We start from the raw sequence: 20,115 nt of genomic DNA on the forward strand, positions 1-20,115 counted from the left end.
CTGACTCTATCTCAGACCTAGAAGTATGAGCTGCTCCCTAAATCTGCTGGTCCTTTTTTATTTTTTATATTTTTTAAGAGTTTTCTTTACTTCTTAAATCCCTACCTATTCCACTGCCCTGTAAAAACAGGGTTTTTTTTTTAAGATTAAACAAAAAAATGAGATTACATTTTTATATTTATTTATTTATTTTTGAGACAGAGTCTTGCTGTCACCCAGGCTGGAGTGCAGTGGTGCAATCTCAGCTCACAGCAACCTCTGCCTCCTGGGCTCAAGCGATTCTCCTGTCTCTGCCTCCCGAGTAGCTGGGACTACAGGCACACGCCACCACACTCGGCTAATTTTTGTATTTTTAGTAGAGATGGAATTTTCCCATATTGGTCAGGCTAGTCTTGAACTCCTCACCTCAGGTGATCCACCCTCCTCAGCCTTCCAAAGTGCTGGGACTACAGGCATGAGCCACTGTGCCCAGCAGACATTACATTTTTATACTAAACTTTTACTGTTCAAATGACTATGTGGTTTCTCTTTTCTAGTTGGACTCAGACTGAAAAAGTAGGACTAAAGCCACTGTAAGACCAATAACTCAGTTTTGGGCATATTAAATTTGAGGTCCCTAGAACCTATCCAAGGAAAATGTCTAACAGACCACTAGATAAATTACTCAAAACTTGAAAGTGACTTTACCATTGAAGATATATTTGGGAGTAACATATAGAGAGATGTTAACTGAAAATATGCAAGTGGCAGCCAGGCACAGTGGCTTACGCCTATAATCCCAGCACTTTGGGAGGCAGAGGCAGGCGGATCACCTGATGTCAGAAGTTTAAGACCAGCCTGGCCAACATGGTGAAACCCCGTCTCTACTAAAAATACAAAAAAATTAGCCACACGTGGTGGCTCACGCCTGTAATCTTAGCTACTAGGGAGACTGAGGCAGAAGAATTGCTTGAACCAGGGAGGCGGAGGTTGCAGTGAGCCAAGATCGCACCATTGCACTCCAGCGTGGGCAACGAGAGCAAAACTCCATCTTAAAACTAAAGAAAAAAAAAAAGAAAGAAAATATGTAAGTGGGAATGTAACCTGGGAGAAAGTAAAGACTGAAAATTAGGACAGGCATGGTGGCTCATGCCTGTAATCCCAGCACTTTGAAAGGCTGAGGCTGGCAGATCATTTGAGGTCAGGAGTCTGAGACCAGCCTGGCCAACACGGTGAACTCCATCTCTACCAAAAATACAAAAAATTAGCCAGGTGTGGTGGGGTATGCCTGTAATTCCAGCTACTTGGAAGGCTGAGGCACGAGAATCGTTTGATCCCAGGAGGTGGAGGTTGCAATGAGCCAAGATCACACCACTGCATTACAGCCTGGGTGACAGAGGGAGACTCTGTCTCAAAAAACAAACAAACAAACAAACAAAAAAAACCCCATCAAAGTAGTATCACTCAATTTAAGGGAGTATTTGCAAAGTAAGAAAGGTCAAATGCAAATGACAAGTTGAGAGATGCAGGGTTTTTTTTGGTAAAAGGCCTATATTTAACACTAAGGAAATCAGCACTAACTTCAGCGAAAGAAGTCTGAAAAATAGTAAAAGTAGTAGCCAAATTTCAATAGAATGTAGTGTGAATACACATGCAGAAAACATACAGCATAAATTCATAAGACTACTAAATAAGCAAAGCAGAATCTAAATCAACATGTGCAATAGTATCTAATTATTATAAAATACAGAAAGTGCAAGAGAAAAAGACATACGAAAACACAAAATGTTAACAGCCTTAGATCTGAAAAAGAGTCCACGGATGAATTCCGTTTCTTCTACCCACACTAATATTTTCTAAAACTTGTAAAATGAACATAATTTTGTTGCATGTACCAATGTTGATACTATCTTCAGTAGTAAGGCTCTCTTGGACTATAATTTTGGACAAGAGTGTCAGTAGTAGAGTAGAAAGACAATAATGGACTGTGTATAGGAAAAGGCAGTAAGAACTAGGCAAATAGTACAAAAGGAAGTACAAGATGACAAACTTTTCATTAAATTAAAATTTTATCCCAAGGCTGACTCTACAACCCTCTCAAAAGCAAGCTCTTTTCAACTCCTCCACTACTGTCCTTTGCCATTAGCTCCTGATATCAGATTAAGAACATAACCTATTTATGTGTTGAAGAGGCTTTGGGAACTCAATGCCAGATTATAACATTTTTTCCATGAAAAATGTATCCTGAGCTTGTAAGCAACTATCTTACTAATAAGCCTTGTAAATACATCAGTTCTTAGGTTAATAATTTTCAATATCCTAGGAAACACTGATTTTATAATTATACAAATACTGAAAGTACAGTGTCCTAGCTTATATATTTCACTTTCCAGTACCTATATTTTAATTGTTCAGTTACACTGAAGGCTCCTATAAGGCAGTAGATGGTAACTTCATACTATTTTATCTTCCTTGAAACTTGGGAGGTAATTATGGTCAGTTACCTATGGGTTCCCCGCTACTGCTGAGGGAACACAACAGAGTAGCCGACTGGTATCGCACAATGTAGGAGGGGCTAATACGAAGTACAATGCCAAATGAAAATTAAGAAAAAAAAAGTCTAAATATATTTGCAATATGTATAATAAAAGCCAGAAATATCTTCAATTGCAAAGAAGATTAAGCTGAAGGCAGAAATCACCTGCCACAAGTGCCTAGAGAAAGATACTTCATCCAACATGATTAATAGTACAGTTGATCCTTGAACAACAGATTAGAGCTGTGCACATCCACAGATACATGGACTTTCTCAGTTTTGGGCATATTAAATTTGAGGTCCCTGGAGCCTATCCAAGGAAAATGTCTAACAGACCACTAGATAAATTACTCAAATTACTCTGCCACCAGAGACAGCAAGACCAACCCCTCCTCTTCCTCCTCAGCCCACTCAACTTGAAGATAATGAAGATCTTTATGATGGTCCACTTCTACTTAATGAATAGTAAGTATATTTTCTCTTCCTTATGATTTTCTTAATAACATTTTATTTTCTCTATCTTACTTTATTGTAAGAATACAGTACATAATACATAAAATATACAAAATACACGTTAATGGACTCTTTATTTTATTGGCAAGACTTCCCGGGCAATAGTAGGGTATTAGTAGTTAAGTTTCTCAGGAGTCAAAAATTATACTCAAATTTTTGACTATGGGGGAGGGTCAATATCCTTAATCCCTCATTTGTTCAAGGTCAACTATATATCAAAAAGGCTTTCTCACACAACTAGGATAAAGACTTACCTCACTGCTGGGAGCCTCATGCTCAGGAACTACATCTCGATGCTGTTTTTGAGAAACTGACACTCCACTGAGAGAAATAGAAGTGTTTTTTGGTGTATGGAAGGCATTGATGAGATGACTCAGAGGAACTGTAACCTAGAAAAAGATAAAAGTTAAAAATTAAGTAGTTTTTTTTTTTTTTTTTTTGAATAAACAGAACAATCTCCTTTTTCTTGTCAGGATTTGTTAAGTATTTAAATATACATCATACGTCGACCCAGTATACTAAAAACTGTAAGTACTCGGATTTACTGCTGGTGAGAAGAAAATTGGTATATTCTTTCAGGATATTATTCTGAATATGTAAATCAAAAGTATCAAAAATACATACATTTCTTGTTTGTAGCAATCCACCTTCTAGGAATTTATTCTAAGGAATCTGACAAGTACTTGCACATGCATAGAGAATAACTCTCATTAAAAACATTTCAAAAATAGTAGAAAGCTGGAAACATCCACCATTAGAGGACCGGTAAAATAAATGACACCACTGGTCAGGTGCAGTTGCTCATGCCTGTAATCCCAGCACTTTGGAAGGCCGAGGCAGGCTGATCACTTGAGGTCAGGAGTTCAAGACCAGCCTGACCAACACAGTGAAACCCCATCTCTACCAAAAAATACAATAATTACACGGGTGTGATGGTGTGCACCTGTAGTCTCAACTACTTGGGAGGCTGAGGTAGGAGCATTGCTTGATCCCAGGAAGTGGAGGCTGCAGTGAGCTGTGATCACACCACTGCACTCTAGCCAGGGCAACAGGGTAAGTAAGACCTGTCTCAAAAAAAAAAGAAACTACCACATAATGAAAAACATCCAACATTAAAAAAAATAGTAAGTAGGCCAGGAACAGAGGCTCACACCTGTAATCCCAGTACTTTGGGAGACCAATGCAGGCAGATACCTGAGGTCAGGAGTTCAAGACCAGCCTGGCCAATGTGGTGAAATCCCGTCTCCACTAAAAATACAAAAAATTGGCCAGGAATGGTGATGGGCACCTGTAATCCCAGATACTTGGGAGGCAGAGGCAGGAGAATCACTCGAACCTGGGAGGCGGAGGTTGCAGTGAGCCAAGATCGTGCCACTGCACTCCAGCCTAGGTGACAAGAGCAAAACTCCACCTCAAAAAATAAAAACAAACAAACAAAAAAATAAAATAAAAACAAAAAAACACTTGAGCCCAGGAGGTTTGAGGCTGCAGTGAGCTATCACGCCACTGCACTCCAGCCTGAGTGACACGGCAAGACCCTGTCTCAAGAAAAAAAAAAAAAATTTACTTAATAAATATTTGTTGAATAAATGAACAAACTAAATGGCTTCTTATTATATACCAGGCTTAGTATTACATGCTTTACTTACATCATCCCATTTAATCCTCAAATAGCTATAATAATGAGTAACAATTATACTTCTTGTTACAGTTCTGTCAGAGATGTTTGAACCACAGCGACTCCATCTGGAGCAGGGGCAAAATGACAGTAAACGAGGCTGAGACCTACTGGGCTGCATTCCCAGGAGGTTAGGCATTCTAAGTCACAGGATGAGATAGGATGTGGGCACAAGACACAGGTCATAAAGACTTTGCTGATAAAACAAGCTGTAGTAAGGAAGCCAGCCAAATCCCACCAAAACCAAGATGAATAGAGTGGCCTCTGCTAATTCTCAATGCTCATTATGTGCTAATTAAAATGCATTAGCATGCTAAAAGACACTCCCACCAGATCATGACAGTTTATAAATGCCATGGCAACGTCAAGAAGTTACCCTGTGTAGTCCAAAAAGGGGAGGAATCTCGAAGGTCCCCCTTTCCCTGAAAACTTATGAATAATCACACATTGTTTAGCATAAAACCAAGAAATAACTAACCGTAGGTATCCTTAGCGGAGAAGCCCAAGCAGCTCCGCTCCTCTGCCTATGGAGTACCCCATTTTTTACTTTACCTTCTTATATCTTAATAAACTTGCTTTCACTTTATAGACTCTCTCGTTTTTTTGCTTGTTTGTTTGTTTGTTTGTTTGTTTTTGAGATGGAGTCTCGCTTTGTCGCCCAGGCTGGGAGCACAGTGATGCGATCTCGGCTCACTGCAACCTCCGCCTCCTGGGTTCAAGCGATTCTTCTGTCTCAGTCTCCCAAGGAGTTGGGACTACAGGCACAGGCCACCACGCCCAGCTACTTTTTTGTATTTTTAGTAGAGACAGAATTTCACAATGTTAGCCAGGATTTCTATCTCCTGACCTCGTGATCCACTCGCCTCTGCCTCCCAAAGTGCTGGGATGTGTGAGCTCACATGTGTGAGCACCACGGGCCCGGCGACTCTCTCAAATTCTTGTGCGGGATCCAAGAACCCTCTGTTGGGGTCTGGAACAGGGCCCACTTCCAGTAAAAATTTCACTGTTCATCTCCTCCAAAATTCAAGTTTGAGTTGAAAAGAATGGCAAACTTTGTTGCCACTGTAATCCTGTTAAGAGGTGGGACCTTTTAGAGGCATTTAGTTCAGGAGGGCTCTGCCCTCATCAATGACTAATGCCATTACCGTGGGGTACAGACCATTTAACAGATGAAGACAACAGAGATTTAGAATCTGACTCAAAATTCCAGACTTCTCATCCCATGGGTATTGATAAACAAATTCGTGACATACTAGGGAATAAAGTAGACTGTAAAACTACCTTAAGTATGCATATCTGTGGCCGGTGCGGTGGCTCACGCCTGTAATCCCAGCACTTCGGGAGGCTGAGGTGGATGGATCACGAGGTCAGGATATCGAGACCATCCTGGCTAACACAGTGAAAACCCCGTCTCTACTAAAAAGCAGTAGTGGGCGCCTGTAGTCCCAGGTACTTGGGAGGCTGAGGCAGGAGAAAGGCGTGAACCTGGGAGGCGCAGCTTGCAGTAAGCTGAGATCGCGCCACTGCACTCCAGCCTGGGCGACAGAGTGAGACTCCATCTCAAAAAATAAAAACAAAAAATAAAGTATGCATACTCGCGTTTGTCTATAGAAAAAACTGTGTGAAAGAATTTATTCTAAGACACGTATCCCTCAGTAATGAGATTACGGGTGATTTAATTATATTTTCAGCATTTTTAGCAAAATAAATGTATTCTTTTAAGGCTAGTCAAGTGAAGCAATGTATCATTTTTAGAGTCAGAAAGAAACAGTAAGTTCCTTACAGCCTGGGGGCAGTAAAAAGAAAAAAAATAAACAGTAACTTCTTTTGAAACTGTAAAAATAATCAAATCATTTCAAGATACATATTTTCTACCTATTTCTTTGAAAAGATTTATTTGAATTAGTTTTAACTCTTTTCTTTCACAAAAGGATTTAGGATTGAGCTCTTCTCAATGAAACAGTTCGTTTTCTGTGGCTTCCTTTCTACCATTTAATTTCAAGTGTATTCAGCCAATTAAGCAACCAGGAATTCCAAATGTGTTACCATCTTTCAAAGCAAGAAATGCCTGAGTGTCCTCACTATATTTGAGCCCTGTTAAGACTGCCTAGGGTACATAAAAATCCCTTTATCATCTCTACCAACATCACATACTACTAACTGTCCATCCAGTTGATGGTAAATTCTCCTAAAATCAGGCCTCTCTTGATGTTAACTAAGACAAAGAGTTGTTCCAAAAACTTTAATACCATATTCAATAGGCCATGTCAGACTTCTTTTTCAAACAATTACTAGGACTTCTCCAGACACTGTCATCTTGGTAAATAGCACCTTCAATGCATTCATCTGATCAAACCCAGAAACACCTCTCCCCATCATCTCTTTTATCTGATATCTCATGCAATTCCACTTTCTTCAAAATATATCTCATTCCCTTCTTTCCATAACCACTGCAACCGCATTAATGGGGGGGCAGGGGCGGTATTTTTAACTGGTAACACCTTCCACTCTTGCCCTCTCCTATTCTCCATACAGCAAAAGCCAGTCATCTTTTAAAAACGAAAATCTAATTATGTTTTAAAAGTTTCAGTGTGGCCGGGCGCGGTGGCTCACGCCTGTAATCCCAGCACTTTGGGAGGCCGAGGCGGGTGGATCACGAGGTCAGGAGATCGAGATCATCTTGGCTAACACGGTGAAATCCCGTCTCTACTAAAAATCCAAAAAAAAATTAGCCGGGCGTGGTGGAGGGCACCTGTAGTCCCAGCTACTCGGGAGGCTGAGGCAGGAGAATGGCGTGAACCCGGGAGGAGGAGCTTGCAGTGAGATTGCGCCACTGCACTCTGGCCTGGGCGACAGAGCGAGACTCCGTCTCAATAAAAAAAAAAAAAAACAAAAAAACAACTTTCAGTGGTTGCCAACGCACTTGACATGAAATCAGCCATAACAAATGCTTTACTCCCTGTATGATCTGCCTCAAGTCTTTTCTCCAACCTGTTCTGTCACTACCCCCTTTAATTACTATGTTCTAGCCACACTAGCCTTATTTTGGTTCCTCCAACCTGCTAAATCGTTTCCTAACTCAGGACCTCCAGGTATTTTTCTGTATGTCCGTGATACCTGTTCACTCTTCACCTGGTTAAGTCCTAGTCATATTTACTTCATATCAATATTAAGAGAAGATTCCACATTTGCTTTGCTCACCTGGTACATAACTGATGCCCAATAAACAAGCAGCTGCTTCAGTTTGTTAGCCAATACTAGCACAAAAAAATTAAAAATTCTTAAAATGAGAGGGAGTAAAAGTTACACAAAGGAACACAATCATATGCTTAAACCAAGAACCTGAGTGTCGATTTTCTTAAAAATTATTTAAAAAAAAAAACTCAACGTTTTAAAAACTATTTCTTTGCAAAACTGTAGGAACTCTCAAAAAATCTATTAAAATGTTACCATCAAAAAAAGAGACTGGAATGAAGCAAGAATAAAACATTGTCATAAGCGACTGCCCATCAAAGAGCATACTGAAAACCCTTGAAATCATTTTTTTCCTCACTACCTTTTGTTTTACAAAACGATGAGGATGAGGCTGAATCAAAATTTTAACTGCAAACAGTTTACGACTCGAAAATACACGTTATTAGTTACTTCTGGTCAAAAAGAAAACTTGCAAGGATGGCCATTCGAATTACTATACCATGTTTGGGTTAAATTTAAATTCCATTTAAAAAGAAAGAAAGAGCACGGGACAGGGGCTGTGAACACTAAAGCCACTAGGAAGTAGGAAGAAACGGGAACATTACCTGCTCCCTTTACATGTATGGTAGAGACATTTCCCCAGCCCCCACCCCAGAACGCCAGACACTGAACAATGCCGGACTGATTCTCTAGCAGAAATTCCACGCCATCAGTTCGGTAAGCCAGGGTCTCTCTCCATCACGCTCACACCCCGCCTCTGCCCCCAACAGCCTCATTGTCAGCCCTGAAGTCTCGGGCCCACTCTCAGCGACGTCCCCTGATCCACTCCTCAATCCTGGGACGCGCACTGAGTTCATCACTTCTTTCCTAGAGTTCTTTCTGAGAAATCGCTTCCAAGAGCGCAATTTGCAAACAGCCACGGGCAGGACGGGAGGGAAAAAAATGGGGTGAATGCCGCGCTTACCTGGGGTTGCACCGTGCTCGACAAGGAAAACATCTCCTGCGGGCCCTCAGCGACCTCACCCGCCTGCCGAAACTGTGCCCCTCTGTCGACGGCCCGGCGGGGAGGCGCTGAGCCCTTCTTTTTACCTTTTTCTCCGACCCGTTGCCCCGCACTCCTCCCAGAAACGGAAAATGGCCTCCCCTTCCTACCGCTACTGCAACGACAGACAATCCGCCCCGGAAGGTGAGGCGCTAACGCAACACTACTTCCGGGGCAAGTGAGTGCCCACACGGCCAAGTGCCTGCGCGTTCTTTCCCGCGGAAGTAGTTGACATTTACAAGAAACAGCGTCCCCAAAGGTCTTTAGCTGTTTTTTAACGAGAGAACAGCCTTTACCCTCTTTAGACTTTCTTTTTTTTTTTTTGGAGACGGAGTTTCGTTCTTTCGCCCAGGCTGGAGTGCAGTGGCGCGATGTCGGCTCACTGCAACCTCCGCCCCCCGGGTTCAAGAGATTCTCCTGCCTCAGCCTCCCGAGTAGCTGGGATGACAGGTGCCCGCCACCACGCTCGGCTAATCTCCTCTTAAGACTTTCTACAGCTTCCTTATGAAATCTTCTGACTGGGCCTTGAGCAATAAGGTCTTTCACTACAATTTCGTGCTCTTTTCCTCACACTAAATCGAAAACTCTCCCTGTTGGTTCTGATCTGTTTCAGTCAGGCAAATTTTATCCTGGGAAAACGTCAGATGACAGGGGCGGCCACCCGCTTCCTGCTCATCGTTTCTCCACATTCTGTCCCTGGCTTTCGCTTTACTGTACAGTCCGAACTGGTTTCTACGCCTCGCGGGGGTGGGGAGGTCGTGTATACGAGGAGGACCGCTTCCCACCAGCCTCGTTGGGAAGCCGGGAGAAATGTTTTCAAATCCTGCGATTCAGTGAAGCCCCAGTCGTCCCTTTACTGTCGGCCCAGAACTGTCTATGCCTCCTCCCTCATGAGGAATGACGTCAGTAGTACCGCAGTCGCCGCCCACGACTAGTGTACTGCCAGGGACTCTGGGCTTTCCCGACGCCCCCTCCCTCCACGTCTGCGCAGGGGAGGTGACGGGGGCGGGGCACGGCGGCGCTGTGACGTCACGGCCGCGCGCGGCGTGGGCGGAGCCTCACTTTGAACCCAGTTGGCGGGAGTGGCTGCTGGGCTGGGGGCCGCGGCCGCGGGACCGCTGTAGGCTGGCTAGCGATGGAGCCCACCGCGGGAAGCAAGAAGGAGGCTGGAGGAGGCGCGGCGACCGAGGAGGGCGTGAATAGAATCTCGGTGCCAAAACCGCCCTCCATTGAGGAATTCAGCATCGTGAAGCCCATTAGCCGGGGCGCCTTCGGGAAAGTGTATCTGGGGCAGAAAGGCGGCAAATTGTATGCAGTAAAGGTAGGAAGTCAAGGAGGAGCAAAGGAAGGGGTCAGGCCCTTCGGCCCTCCTTCCTGCCCCCCGGCTTGGGCAGGCCCCGGGGCCGCTGGAGCAAGGAGTCGGTGGCCTTGCTTGCCTGGCTTGCTGAAGCCTTCAGAGCCCTGCAACATCTGCGATCGGGTCGGGTGTCTCACCTCTGTTCCGCCCTTCCCTCCATATCTCAGATGCCCAGTAGTTTGACCCTCTTCTCTCTGCCCAGCGTTAGCAAATGAGGAAACTGAGGCCAAAGGCAAAGGGACTTGACCGAAGTGATTATATCGGCCTTAGTACAACAGGGACTTAAAGCCAAAGCCGTGATTCGTAGTCTCACCCTTGCTTCGGTTAGGTTTCTAAATCCAAAAGGTTTTTAGTAATTAGTGGTTTTGTTTACCTTGTTTGTTTGCTTTGACGTGCAGAATCGCTGAAATTTTTCTACCGCAGAAGAGTGATTAATTTGTAGGCACTGATAACTTTTTGACTCTTAACCAGGAGAAAGATGTACTCTTTTCTGATAAGTCTTTAATAATTTTTTTTTAAAGACAGTCTTTCTCTGTCCCCCAGGCTGGAGTAGTGTGGCGCGATCCCAGCTCCCTGCAACCTCTGCCTCCTGGGTTCAAGCGATTCTCCTGTCTCAGCCTCCCGAGTAACCGGGATTACAGGCGCGCGCCACCACACCTGGCTGATTTTTGTATTTTTTTGGGTAGAGATTGAGTTTCGCCATGTTGTTTCCACTATGTTGACCAGACTGGTCTGGAGCTCCTGACCTCATGTGATCCGCCCACCACGGCCTCCCAGAGTGCTGGGATTACAGGTGTGAGCCACCGCGCCCGGCCCTGTTACGAATTTTTTTTTTTTTTTTTTTTGAGACGGAGTTTCACAGTGAAGTGATCTCAACTCACTGCAACCTCCACCTCCCAGGTTCAAGCAATTCTCCTGCCTCAGCCTCCCGAGTAGTTGGGATTAAATGTGCACGCCAACAACCTGGGCTAATTTTTTGTATTTTTAGTAGAGACGGGGTTTCACCATTTTGGGCAGGCTGGTCTCGAACTCCTGACCTCAGGTGATCTGCCCTCCTCAGCCTCCCAAAACGCTGGGATTACAGGCGTCAGCCACCGTGCGTGGCATTATGAAATTTTTAAGTGTTAGCATTACCTATTCGTTTGATGTATCTTCTGGATCCTTTTTATTCATTTGGCCTTTGCCAGGATTAAGTTGGGAATATTCATTAAATTAGTAACTGTCACTTCCAAGTTATATTCTAGCTTTGCAGTTTGATGTAGATTAATTTCTGACCTGTTGTATAACCAAAAGTTCTCATTAAATGAGCCCATTGTTTTCTCTTCAAATCTTCCATTGTGAAATCTAGAATGCACTTTTATTTAAAGAGTAGGTTGAAATATGTCCTAAGCCGATCCTTTGTCCATGCAGCTGTGTGTATCATTCTAAAAACATTCAACATGTATCTTGACAGCTATTCTGTCCATTCTTGGTACTCGTCCATTGCAGTGGTTTCACATTACTCACATTGCGGCACTGAGTGAAGGTGGTAAAGGAAATGAGAAACCAGCAACTTGTTAGTGGGATTTCAGCTTCCTATTGGACATTGTCAAGTGAATATCCAGCACACACCTCCAAATTGTACTTGCCTAACCTTAACTAATCCTTTCCACCTAACTGCCTAAATTCTGAACCGCCTATATTCCTTCTCTCCATTTAATAACACCTTCATCCCTGTCCTTCAGACTAGAAACCTGAATCACTTTATTTCATCTCTGTATCTCTCTCAGTGTTCCTGTCAGTTCCATCTCTTTCAGTCATGCTTTTTATCCGTTTCCATTCCCAAGTCCCTGTCCAAGTACAGGCTTTCACTTTTCCCCCTATTTATTTTTTTATAAAGGTACAGGCTGGGTGCAGTGGCTCACTCCTGTAATCCCAGCACTTTGAGAGGCCAAGACAGGTGGGATTACCTGAGGTCAGGAGTTTGAGACCAGCTGACCAACATGGTGAAACCCTGTCTCTATTAAAAATACAAAAAATTAGCCGGGCGTGCTGGCACGCACCTGTAATCCCAGCTATTCAGTAGGCTAAGGCAGGAGAATCACTTGAACTCGGGAAGCAGAGGTTGCAGCGAACTGAGATTGCATCAATGTATTCCAGCCTAGTTGACAGAGCAGGACTATGTGTCAAAAAAAAAAAAAAAAAGGGCCAGGCATGGTGGCCCACGCCTGTAATCCCAGCACGTTGGGAGGCTGAGGCGGGCGGATCACCTGAGGTCAGGAGTTCGAGACCAGCCTGGCCAACATGGTGAAACCCTGTCTCTACTAAAAATACAAAAATTAGCTGGATAGTGGTGTGCACCTGTAATCCCAGGTGCTCGGGAGACTGAGGCAGGAGAATCACTTGAACTTGGGAGGCAGAGGTTGCGGTGAGCCAAGATCGCGCCACTGTACTCCAGCCTGGGAGACAGGGTGATACTCCATCTCAAAAAAAAAAAAAAAAAAAGGTACAATTCAAATTCAGTGGTTTTAGTAAATTAGATAGTTGTATAACCATCACCACAATCCAATTTTAGAATATTTCCATTGCCGGACAACCTCTTCTGCTCATCTGCAGTGCCTACCCCATTAACACCCCCAGCCCCAGATAACCACTGATCTACTTTCTGTCTCCATAGGTTTGCCATTTCTGGACATTTCATATAAATGGAATCATACAATATGTGGTCTGCTTCTGGTTTTTTTCACTCGACATGACATTTTTGAGGTTCATCATGCCTTCATTTCCATACATAGTCTGTTGGAATAGCCTCCTAGCTAGAATCATTATCTTTGTTTTTTCATTCATTTCTTACACTGTGACATGTAAACTCAAGTTCAGACTCTTTAGAAAAGCAGTCGTTTTCCCAGTTCTGGCTCCGTATTTCCAGTGTATCTTCCTCATACCCTGTCTTTTGGCCTCAGCAGACAATTGGCTAGTCTCTAAATGCTGTGTATTTTCTTGCTTCTGTGCTTATGTTTATGCTAGTTCTTTCTTTTTTTTTTTTTTTTGGAGACAGAGTTTCGCTCTCGTTGCCCAGGCTAGAGTGCAATGGTGTGATCTCAGCTCACCGCAACCTCCACCTCCCAGGTTCAAGCGATTCTCCTGACTCAGCCTCCTGAGTAGCTGAGATTATAGGCATGCACCACCACATCTGACTAATTTTGTATTTTTATTAGAGACAGGGTTTCTCCGTGCTGGTTAGGCCGGTCTCAAACTCCTGACCTCAGGTGATCCGCCTGGCTCGGCCTCCCAAAGTGCTGGGATTACAGGTGTGAGCCACTGTGCCCGGCCTTAGGCTGGCTCCTTTTTAAGTACTTTTCTTCCACCCTTTTCTGCTATTCTCCACCTGTCTTATTCATTTATTAAGATTCATCTTAGCTCCCCTTCAAACCTTCCCTGATCTTTCAGACCCATCTCATTGAATTGGTTACTTTATATGTTCCTGAGATTTTTGCTTTTCCTTTTACAGTACTCAGTCATGATCAGTTGTTGAAACGAAAACACCAATCCATGTGTTTAATCAGTATTTGCTTAGCACCCACCCTCTTTGTGTCTAAGAACTGGACAACAATGGGGAACAAAACAAGCATGCCCTCATAGCCGGTGAAATGATAGGAAAAATCATGTTACCGACTTGCTTTGTCAATTTCCCTCAGTTTTCTTAAAGAAAGGAGTTAAGGCAGGAATTTATAATGTATTAATGATTTTATTAAGTACTCTAATCTTTGAAAGAAATATGCCTTTTTTTTCTTGTAGCAGTTCTGAGAATTGATCCCAGTGTTACTGACTATTCAGTTTAGTGTTCCAACTTTATTTTTATTTATTTTTGTATTATTTATTTGTTTGTTTGTTTATTTATTTATTTATTTTGAGACAGAAGTCTTGCTCTGTTGCCCCAGGCTGGAGTGCAGTGGCGCTATCTCGGCTCACTGCAAGCTCCACGTCCTGGGTTCACGCCATTCTCCAGCCTCAGCCTCCCGAGTAGCTGGGACTACAGGCACCTGCCACCATGCCAGACTAATTTTTTGTATTTTTAGTAGAGACCGGGTTTCACCGTGGTCTCGATCTCCTGACCTCGTAATCTGTCCGCCTCGACCTCCTAAAGTGTGGGATTACAGGCGTGAGCCACTGCACCTGGCCTTTAATTTTTTTTAGTGTTCCAACTTTAATAGTTCTGTTTCTGTACAGATTACCTTGAAACTTGAAGTTCTAACCATTCCAGCTTAAGATTTTTTTTCATAGGCAAACTTCCGACATTATTCCTCTTTCTGATTCTATTCCCATCTATCAAAGAATCAGAAGTTAAAAAAAAAAAAATTAAGTAGTTACTCCACGCCCAGGTCCTAGTTATCTGTGGGCTTATGAGGAATGTAACTATCTTTTGACTTTGTTATCAGAACAGTGGAACAGATTTTTTTTTCTATTAATATGCAGGGCAGTCTGGGAGCATTTGTTTAATTTTTTTTCCTTCTCTAAAGAGATTGTGATACTTCTGCCATTTAATACCAAGATAAGCAATTCTATCTTGAAGTTTTTTTTAAAACTGTCTTAACTATTTTTTGTACGTGGTTTCCTGATAGCAGTGCGAGTCCACATGACATCTATATGTGTTCTCTCTGTTCGTGTTTTTATGATGGTAACTTTGAAACCTGAGATCACTCTGTAATTTTTTTTTTTTTTTTTTTTTTTTTTTTTTTTTGAGATGGAGTCTCGCTCTGTCGCCCAGGCTGGAGTGCAGTGGCACGATCTCGGCTCACTGCAATCCCCGCCTCCCAGGTTTACGCCATTCTCCTGCCTCAGACTCCTGAGTAACTGGGACCACAGGCACCCACCACCATGCCTGGCTAATTTTTTTTTGTATTTTTGAAAAAAATGAAAGAAATAAGGCACATTCCTCAGCCCCGGGCTCAACTTCCCGAGCCCAGTACAAACACATCCCCCCATATATCACTCAACTTCCCGAGCCCAGTACAAACACATCCCCCCATATATCACTCAACTTCCCGAGCCCAGTACAAACACCACCTAGAAAGTCTCCGATAAGGACACAGCCGTTCGTGGATTTACTGAAAGCGCGGGAACCAATAGAAAACTGCTAAATGTATAACTTAAAATGTTAACCAATTGTAGTGCTGTAACCAAAAGAATTCCTTTGTTCCTCTGTAACTTTACGTATCCTATTTACCTCGGGCTATAAAAGGCAAGCACTTGCATTGTTCGGGGCCCTGCTGTATGCGGTGGAACGGAGGGACCAAGTTCGAACTTGTAGTAAAAGATCCTTGCCGCTTGACTTTGACTCTGGACTCTGGTGGTCTTCTTTGGGGAACAAACGGTCTGGGCATAACATTTTCAGTAGAGACGGTTTCACCATGTTACCCAGGATGGTCTTGATCTCCTGACCTCGTGATCCACCTGCCTCGGCCTCCCAAAGTGCTAGGATTACAGGCGTGAGCCACCCCACCCGGCAGAGATCACTCTGTAATTTAAAAAAAAGGCAGGGAGCTGTGACTCACACCTGTAATCCCAGCACTTTGACAAGGGTATTGCTTGAGGCTCATTTTAGGCCGACCTGGGCAACATAGTGAGACCTTGTCTCTACAAAAACATAAAGTAGCCAGATGTAGTGATGCATGCCTATAGTCCCAGCTACTTGGGAGGCTGAGGTGGGAGGATAACTTGAGCCTGGGAAATCAAGGCTGCAGTAAGCCTTGATCATGCCACTGCACTCAGCCTGGGTAAGAGACGGAGACTCTGTCTCAGAATAAAATAATGTATCATTTTTATTTTATCTATTACAGGTTGTTAAAAAAGCAGACATGATCAACAAAAATATGACTCATCAGGTCCAAGCTGAGAGAGATGCACTGGCACTAAGCAAAAGCCCATTCATTGTCCATTTGTATTATTCACTGCAGTCTGCAAACAATGTCTACTTGGTGAGTAAATAATTTTTACTTTGTTTCTTTATCCACTCAGCAGTCAGTGGACCCAGTGATTTAAGAGAACCATGTCTAGATTCAGAGTACTTGCATTTGAATTCTGGCTGCACTCACTACCTTGGCAAATTTACCTGTTATATTAGTTAGAGTTCTCCAAAGAAAAAGAACCAATAGGATATATGCATATGTGTTGCGGGAAGTCAGGGACCCCGAATAGAGGCACCCGCTAAAGCCACAGCAGAAGAACATAAATTGTGAAGTTTTCATGGACATTTATTAGTTCCCCAAATTAATACTTTTATAATTTCTTACACCTGTCTTTACTGTAATCTCTGAACATAAATTGTGAAGATTTCATGGACACTTATCACTTCCCCAATGAATATCCTTGTAATTTCCTATGCCTGTTTTTACTTTAATCTCTTAATCCCGTCATCTTCTTTGTAAGTTAAGGAGGATGAATGTCGCCTCAGTACCCTGTGATTGTGTCAACTGCCCAAATTGTTTATAGAGCATGTGTGTTTGAATATGAAATCTGGGCATCTTAAAAAAAGAACAGGATAACAGCGATGTTCAGGGAACAAGAGAGGTAGCTTTGAACTGGGAACAAGAGTGGTAACTTTGAACTGGTTGCCGGTGAGCGGACGGAACAGAGCTGTATTCCTCCTCTTTCATAAGCAAATAGGAGAAATATCTCTGATTTCTTTTTCTCAGCAAGGAACATCCCTGAGAAAGAGAATGTGCCCTGAAGGTAGGCCTATAGACGGCCCCTTTTTAAGGCATCGCCCCTTTTTAAGGCATCCCGTCTTTTATGGTCAAAGGGCCGAGGGGATGAAATAAGCCCAGGTCTCCTATAGTGCTCCTAGGCTTATTAGGATGAGAAAATTCCCACCTAATAAATTGTGGTCAGACAGATTATCTGCTCTCAAACCCTGTTTCCTGATAAGATGTTATCAATGACAAGGCATGCCCGAAACTTCATTAGCAATTTTAATTTCACCTCATCCGGTGGTCCTGTGATCTCACCCTGCCTCCATTTGCTTTGTGATATTTTATTACCTTGTGAAGTATGTGATCTCTGTGACCCACACCCTATTCGTGCACTCCCTCCCCTTTTGAAAATCGCTAATAAAAACTTGCTGGATCCTGCCGACATGTGATATCTCCCCTGGACACCCAGTTTTAAATTTCTCTCTCTTGTGCTCTTTCCCTTTATTTCTCAACCCAGCCAAGACACTTAGGAAATAGAAAAGAACCCATGGTAAACATCGGGAGCGGGTTCTCCCGATACATATGGTGTGTGTGTATGTGTATGTATATATACACAGAGACACAGGCCAGGGGCTGTGGCTCACACCTGTAATTCAATCACTTCGAGATGCTGAGACAGGAGGATCACTTGAAGTCAAGAGTCCAAGACCAACTTGGGGATGAGACTCCATCTCTACAAAAAAATTAAAATAAAAATTAGCTGGGCATGGAGGTGTGCAGCTAGCTAATAGAGATACCATTGCACATAACTGCACCCCAACCTGAGATAGAGTCTCCCTCTGTTGCCCAGGCTGGACTGCAGTGGCACAAGCTTGGCCACCCTGTGCCTCCTGGGTTCAAGCAATTCTCGTGCTTCAACCTCCCAAGTAGCTGAGATTAAAGGCATGTGCCACCAGGCCCAGCTTAATTTTTATATTTTAGTAGAGACGGGGTTTCGCTATTTCGAGAACAGCCAGGCTATTCTCGAACTCCTGGCCTCAAGTGATCTGCCCATCTTGGCCTCCCAGAAGTGCTGAGATTATAGGCGTGAGCCACTGTGCCCAGCCTAAACAGTTTAATTTTTAATTAAAAACTATATGGCAACATGAATAAACCTAGTATTAATGTATTACAAGTAATGGCAAGAAAGGGTAGTTTTGTTACAGAACCATGCCAAATATTGTAACTGTAATGCCCAAATACTAGATTTTTAAAGTAATCATATTGTTTTTATTTCACAATATTAAATTCTTTTTTGATAGGTAATGGAATATCTCATTGGGGGAGATGTCAAGTCTCTCCTACATATATATGGTTATTTTGATGAAGAGATGGCTGTGAAATACATTTCTGAAGTAGCACTGGCTCTAGACTACCTTCACAGACACGGAATCATCCACAGGTAAAGGCCAACTTTTCTCCAAATTATTACTTAAAAATTCAAGTAATCAAATTATATATTTGAGTCTCAGATATTCACGGTAACTACTTGCACTTACTTCCAGGTTATCTAAAGTTTACTAGTAACTTGTTATTCGTTTAGAAATGAACTCTTCTTTCATCTCCCTGTGTTTTTAAAAATATATTGCTTTGAACATGAGTATAGCATGTGTTTATTTATTTTTGTATTTATTTACATTTTTATTTATCTTTTTCTTTGTTGAGACAGGTTCTCACTTTGTCACCCAGGTTGTGGAGTGCAGTGGCTTGATCTTGGCTCACTACAGCCTCGACCTCTGGGGCTCAAGCAATCTCCCTGCCTTAGCCTCCCAAGTGTCTGGGACTAGAGGCATGTGCCATTACTCCTGGCTGTGTGTGTGTGTGTGTGTGTGTGTGTGTGTGTGTGTGTGTGTTTAGAGACAAGGGGTGTGTGTGTGTGTGTGTGTGTGTGTGTGTGTGTGTTTAGAGACAAGGTTCCCAGGCTGCTCTTTAACTCCTGGGCTCAAGGGATCCTCCCACCTCAGCCTCCCAAAATGCTACAATTACAGGCATAAGCTACCACGCCCCACTAAGTATGGCATTTTATGTGAAGAGTATTGAATCCTTTCTGCTGCTCTGCATTATACAAAAGTGCTGTATTTTGTAGTCCAACTGATTTACAATGTTTTTCTCTATGCAAAGAAAGTCAGATTAAGTGACTCAATCGTACCTTCCTTTAAGAAGGTAAATGTAGGCCAGGTGCGGTGGCTCACGCCTATAATCCCAGCACTTTGGGAGGCTGAGGTGGGTGGATCACCTGAGGTCGGGAGTTCGAGACCGGCCTGGACAACATGGTGAAACCTTTTCTCTACTAAAAATACAAAAATTAGCCGAGTGTGGTGGTGGATGCCTGTAATCCCAGCTACTCGGGAGGCTGAGACAGGAGAATTGCTTGAATCCGGGAGGCGGAGGTTGCAGTTAGCTGAGATTGTGCCATTGCACTCCAGCCTGGGTGACAAGAGTGAAACTGCATCAAAAAAAAAAGAAAAAAAAGAAGGTAAATGGTAAATATAAATTTGAACTGGCTTGAGATTGACTTTATCTAATAAGGTTTCTTTATTTTAGTGGAATATCTAACCAATGATACCAAAAATAATCTAGTATTAATTTATCTTTTTTGTCGAATCTGATAAATAGTACAAAAGATGTTTTGCTTTTAAGAGATGTTTTCTGTACTTTTCAAAGCCATCAGTGACATCTTTATTTTGGAGGAAATAAATAGGGCTTGCCTCCTTTGTAACTCTTTCTTTCTGGAAATTCTAACATTAAAACTAGCCCTTTTTTGGTTATCTACTATTTGCCTTTTATGTGTGCAGGGACTTGAAACCGGACAATATGCTTATTTCTAATGAGGGTCATATTAAACTGACGGATTTCGGCCTTTCAAAAGTTACTTTGAATAGAGGTAAGAAAAATATCAAGTAAGTACCTTTTTAAAACATCCAATAGGCCAGGCACGATGGCTGATGCCTGTAATCTCAGCACTTTAGGAGGCCGAGGCAGGCAGATCACCTGAGGTCAGGAGTTGGAGACCAGCCTAGCCAACGTGGCAAAACCACATCTCTACTACAAGTACAAAAATCAGCTCGGCATGGTGGCACGCACCTGTAGTCCCAGCTACTTAGT

General features: G+C 42.9%; 2 protein-coding genes across 6 annotated transcripts in view; one reads left to right on the top strand and one right to left on the bottom strand.

Annotated features, from left to right (window-relative positions):
- Positions 1-9,073, bottom strand: part of YME1L1 (YME1 like 1 ATPase) — a 45,949-nt gene extending 36,876 nt beyond the window's left edge. Inside the window, exons 1-2 of the mRNA XM_037983412.2 lie at positions 8,866-9,073; positions 3,283-3,417 (exon numbers count right to left, since the gene is read on the bottom strand). Coding sequence (XP_037839340.2) covers positions 3,283-3,417; positions 8,866-8,898 — 168 coding nt within the window. The 5' untranslated portion in view covers positions 8,899-9,073. The remainder of the gene's footprint in view (positions 1-3,282; positions 3,418-8,865) is intronic.
- An 82-nt stretch (positions 9,074-9,155) lies between these two features.
- Positions 9,156-20,115, top strand: part of MASTL (microtubule associated serine/threonine kinase like) — a 35,148-nt gene continuing 24,188 nt past the window's right edge. Inside the window, exons 1-4 of one of the 5 annotated variants that reach the window (XM_008002620.3) lie at positions 9,156-9,202; positions 16,120-16,257; positions 18,273-18,412; positions 19,806-19,894. In XM_008002620.3, the coding sequence (XP_008000811.3) occupies positions 16,138-16,257; positions 18,273-18,412; positions 19,806-19,894 (349 nt within the window). In that variant the 5' untranslated portion in view covers positions 9,156-9,202; positions 16,120-16,137. Of the gene's footprint in view, positions 9,203-9,286; positions 9,481-9,975; positions 10,265-16,119; positions 16,258-18,272; positions 18,413-19,805; positions 19,895-20,115 lie in introns of those variants that run through there. The other 4 variants (XM_073018815.1, XM_008002618.3, XM_008002616.3 and 1 more) reach the window with 4 other exon arrangements.

This window comes from Chlorocebus sabaeus, chromosome 9 (genome assembly GCF_047675955.1).
Source record: "Chlorocebus sabaeus isolate Y175 chromosome 9, mChlSab1.0.hap1, whole genome shotgun sequence".
Classification (NCBI taxonomy): Eukaryota; Metazoa; Chordata; class Mammalia; order Primates; family Cercopithecidae; genus Chlorocebus; species Chlorocebus sabaeus.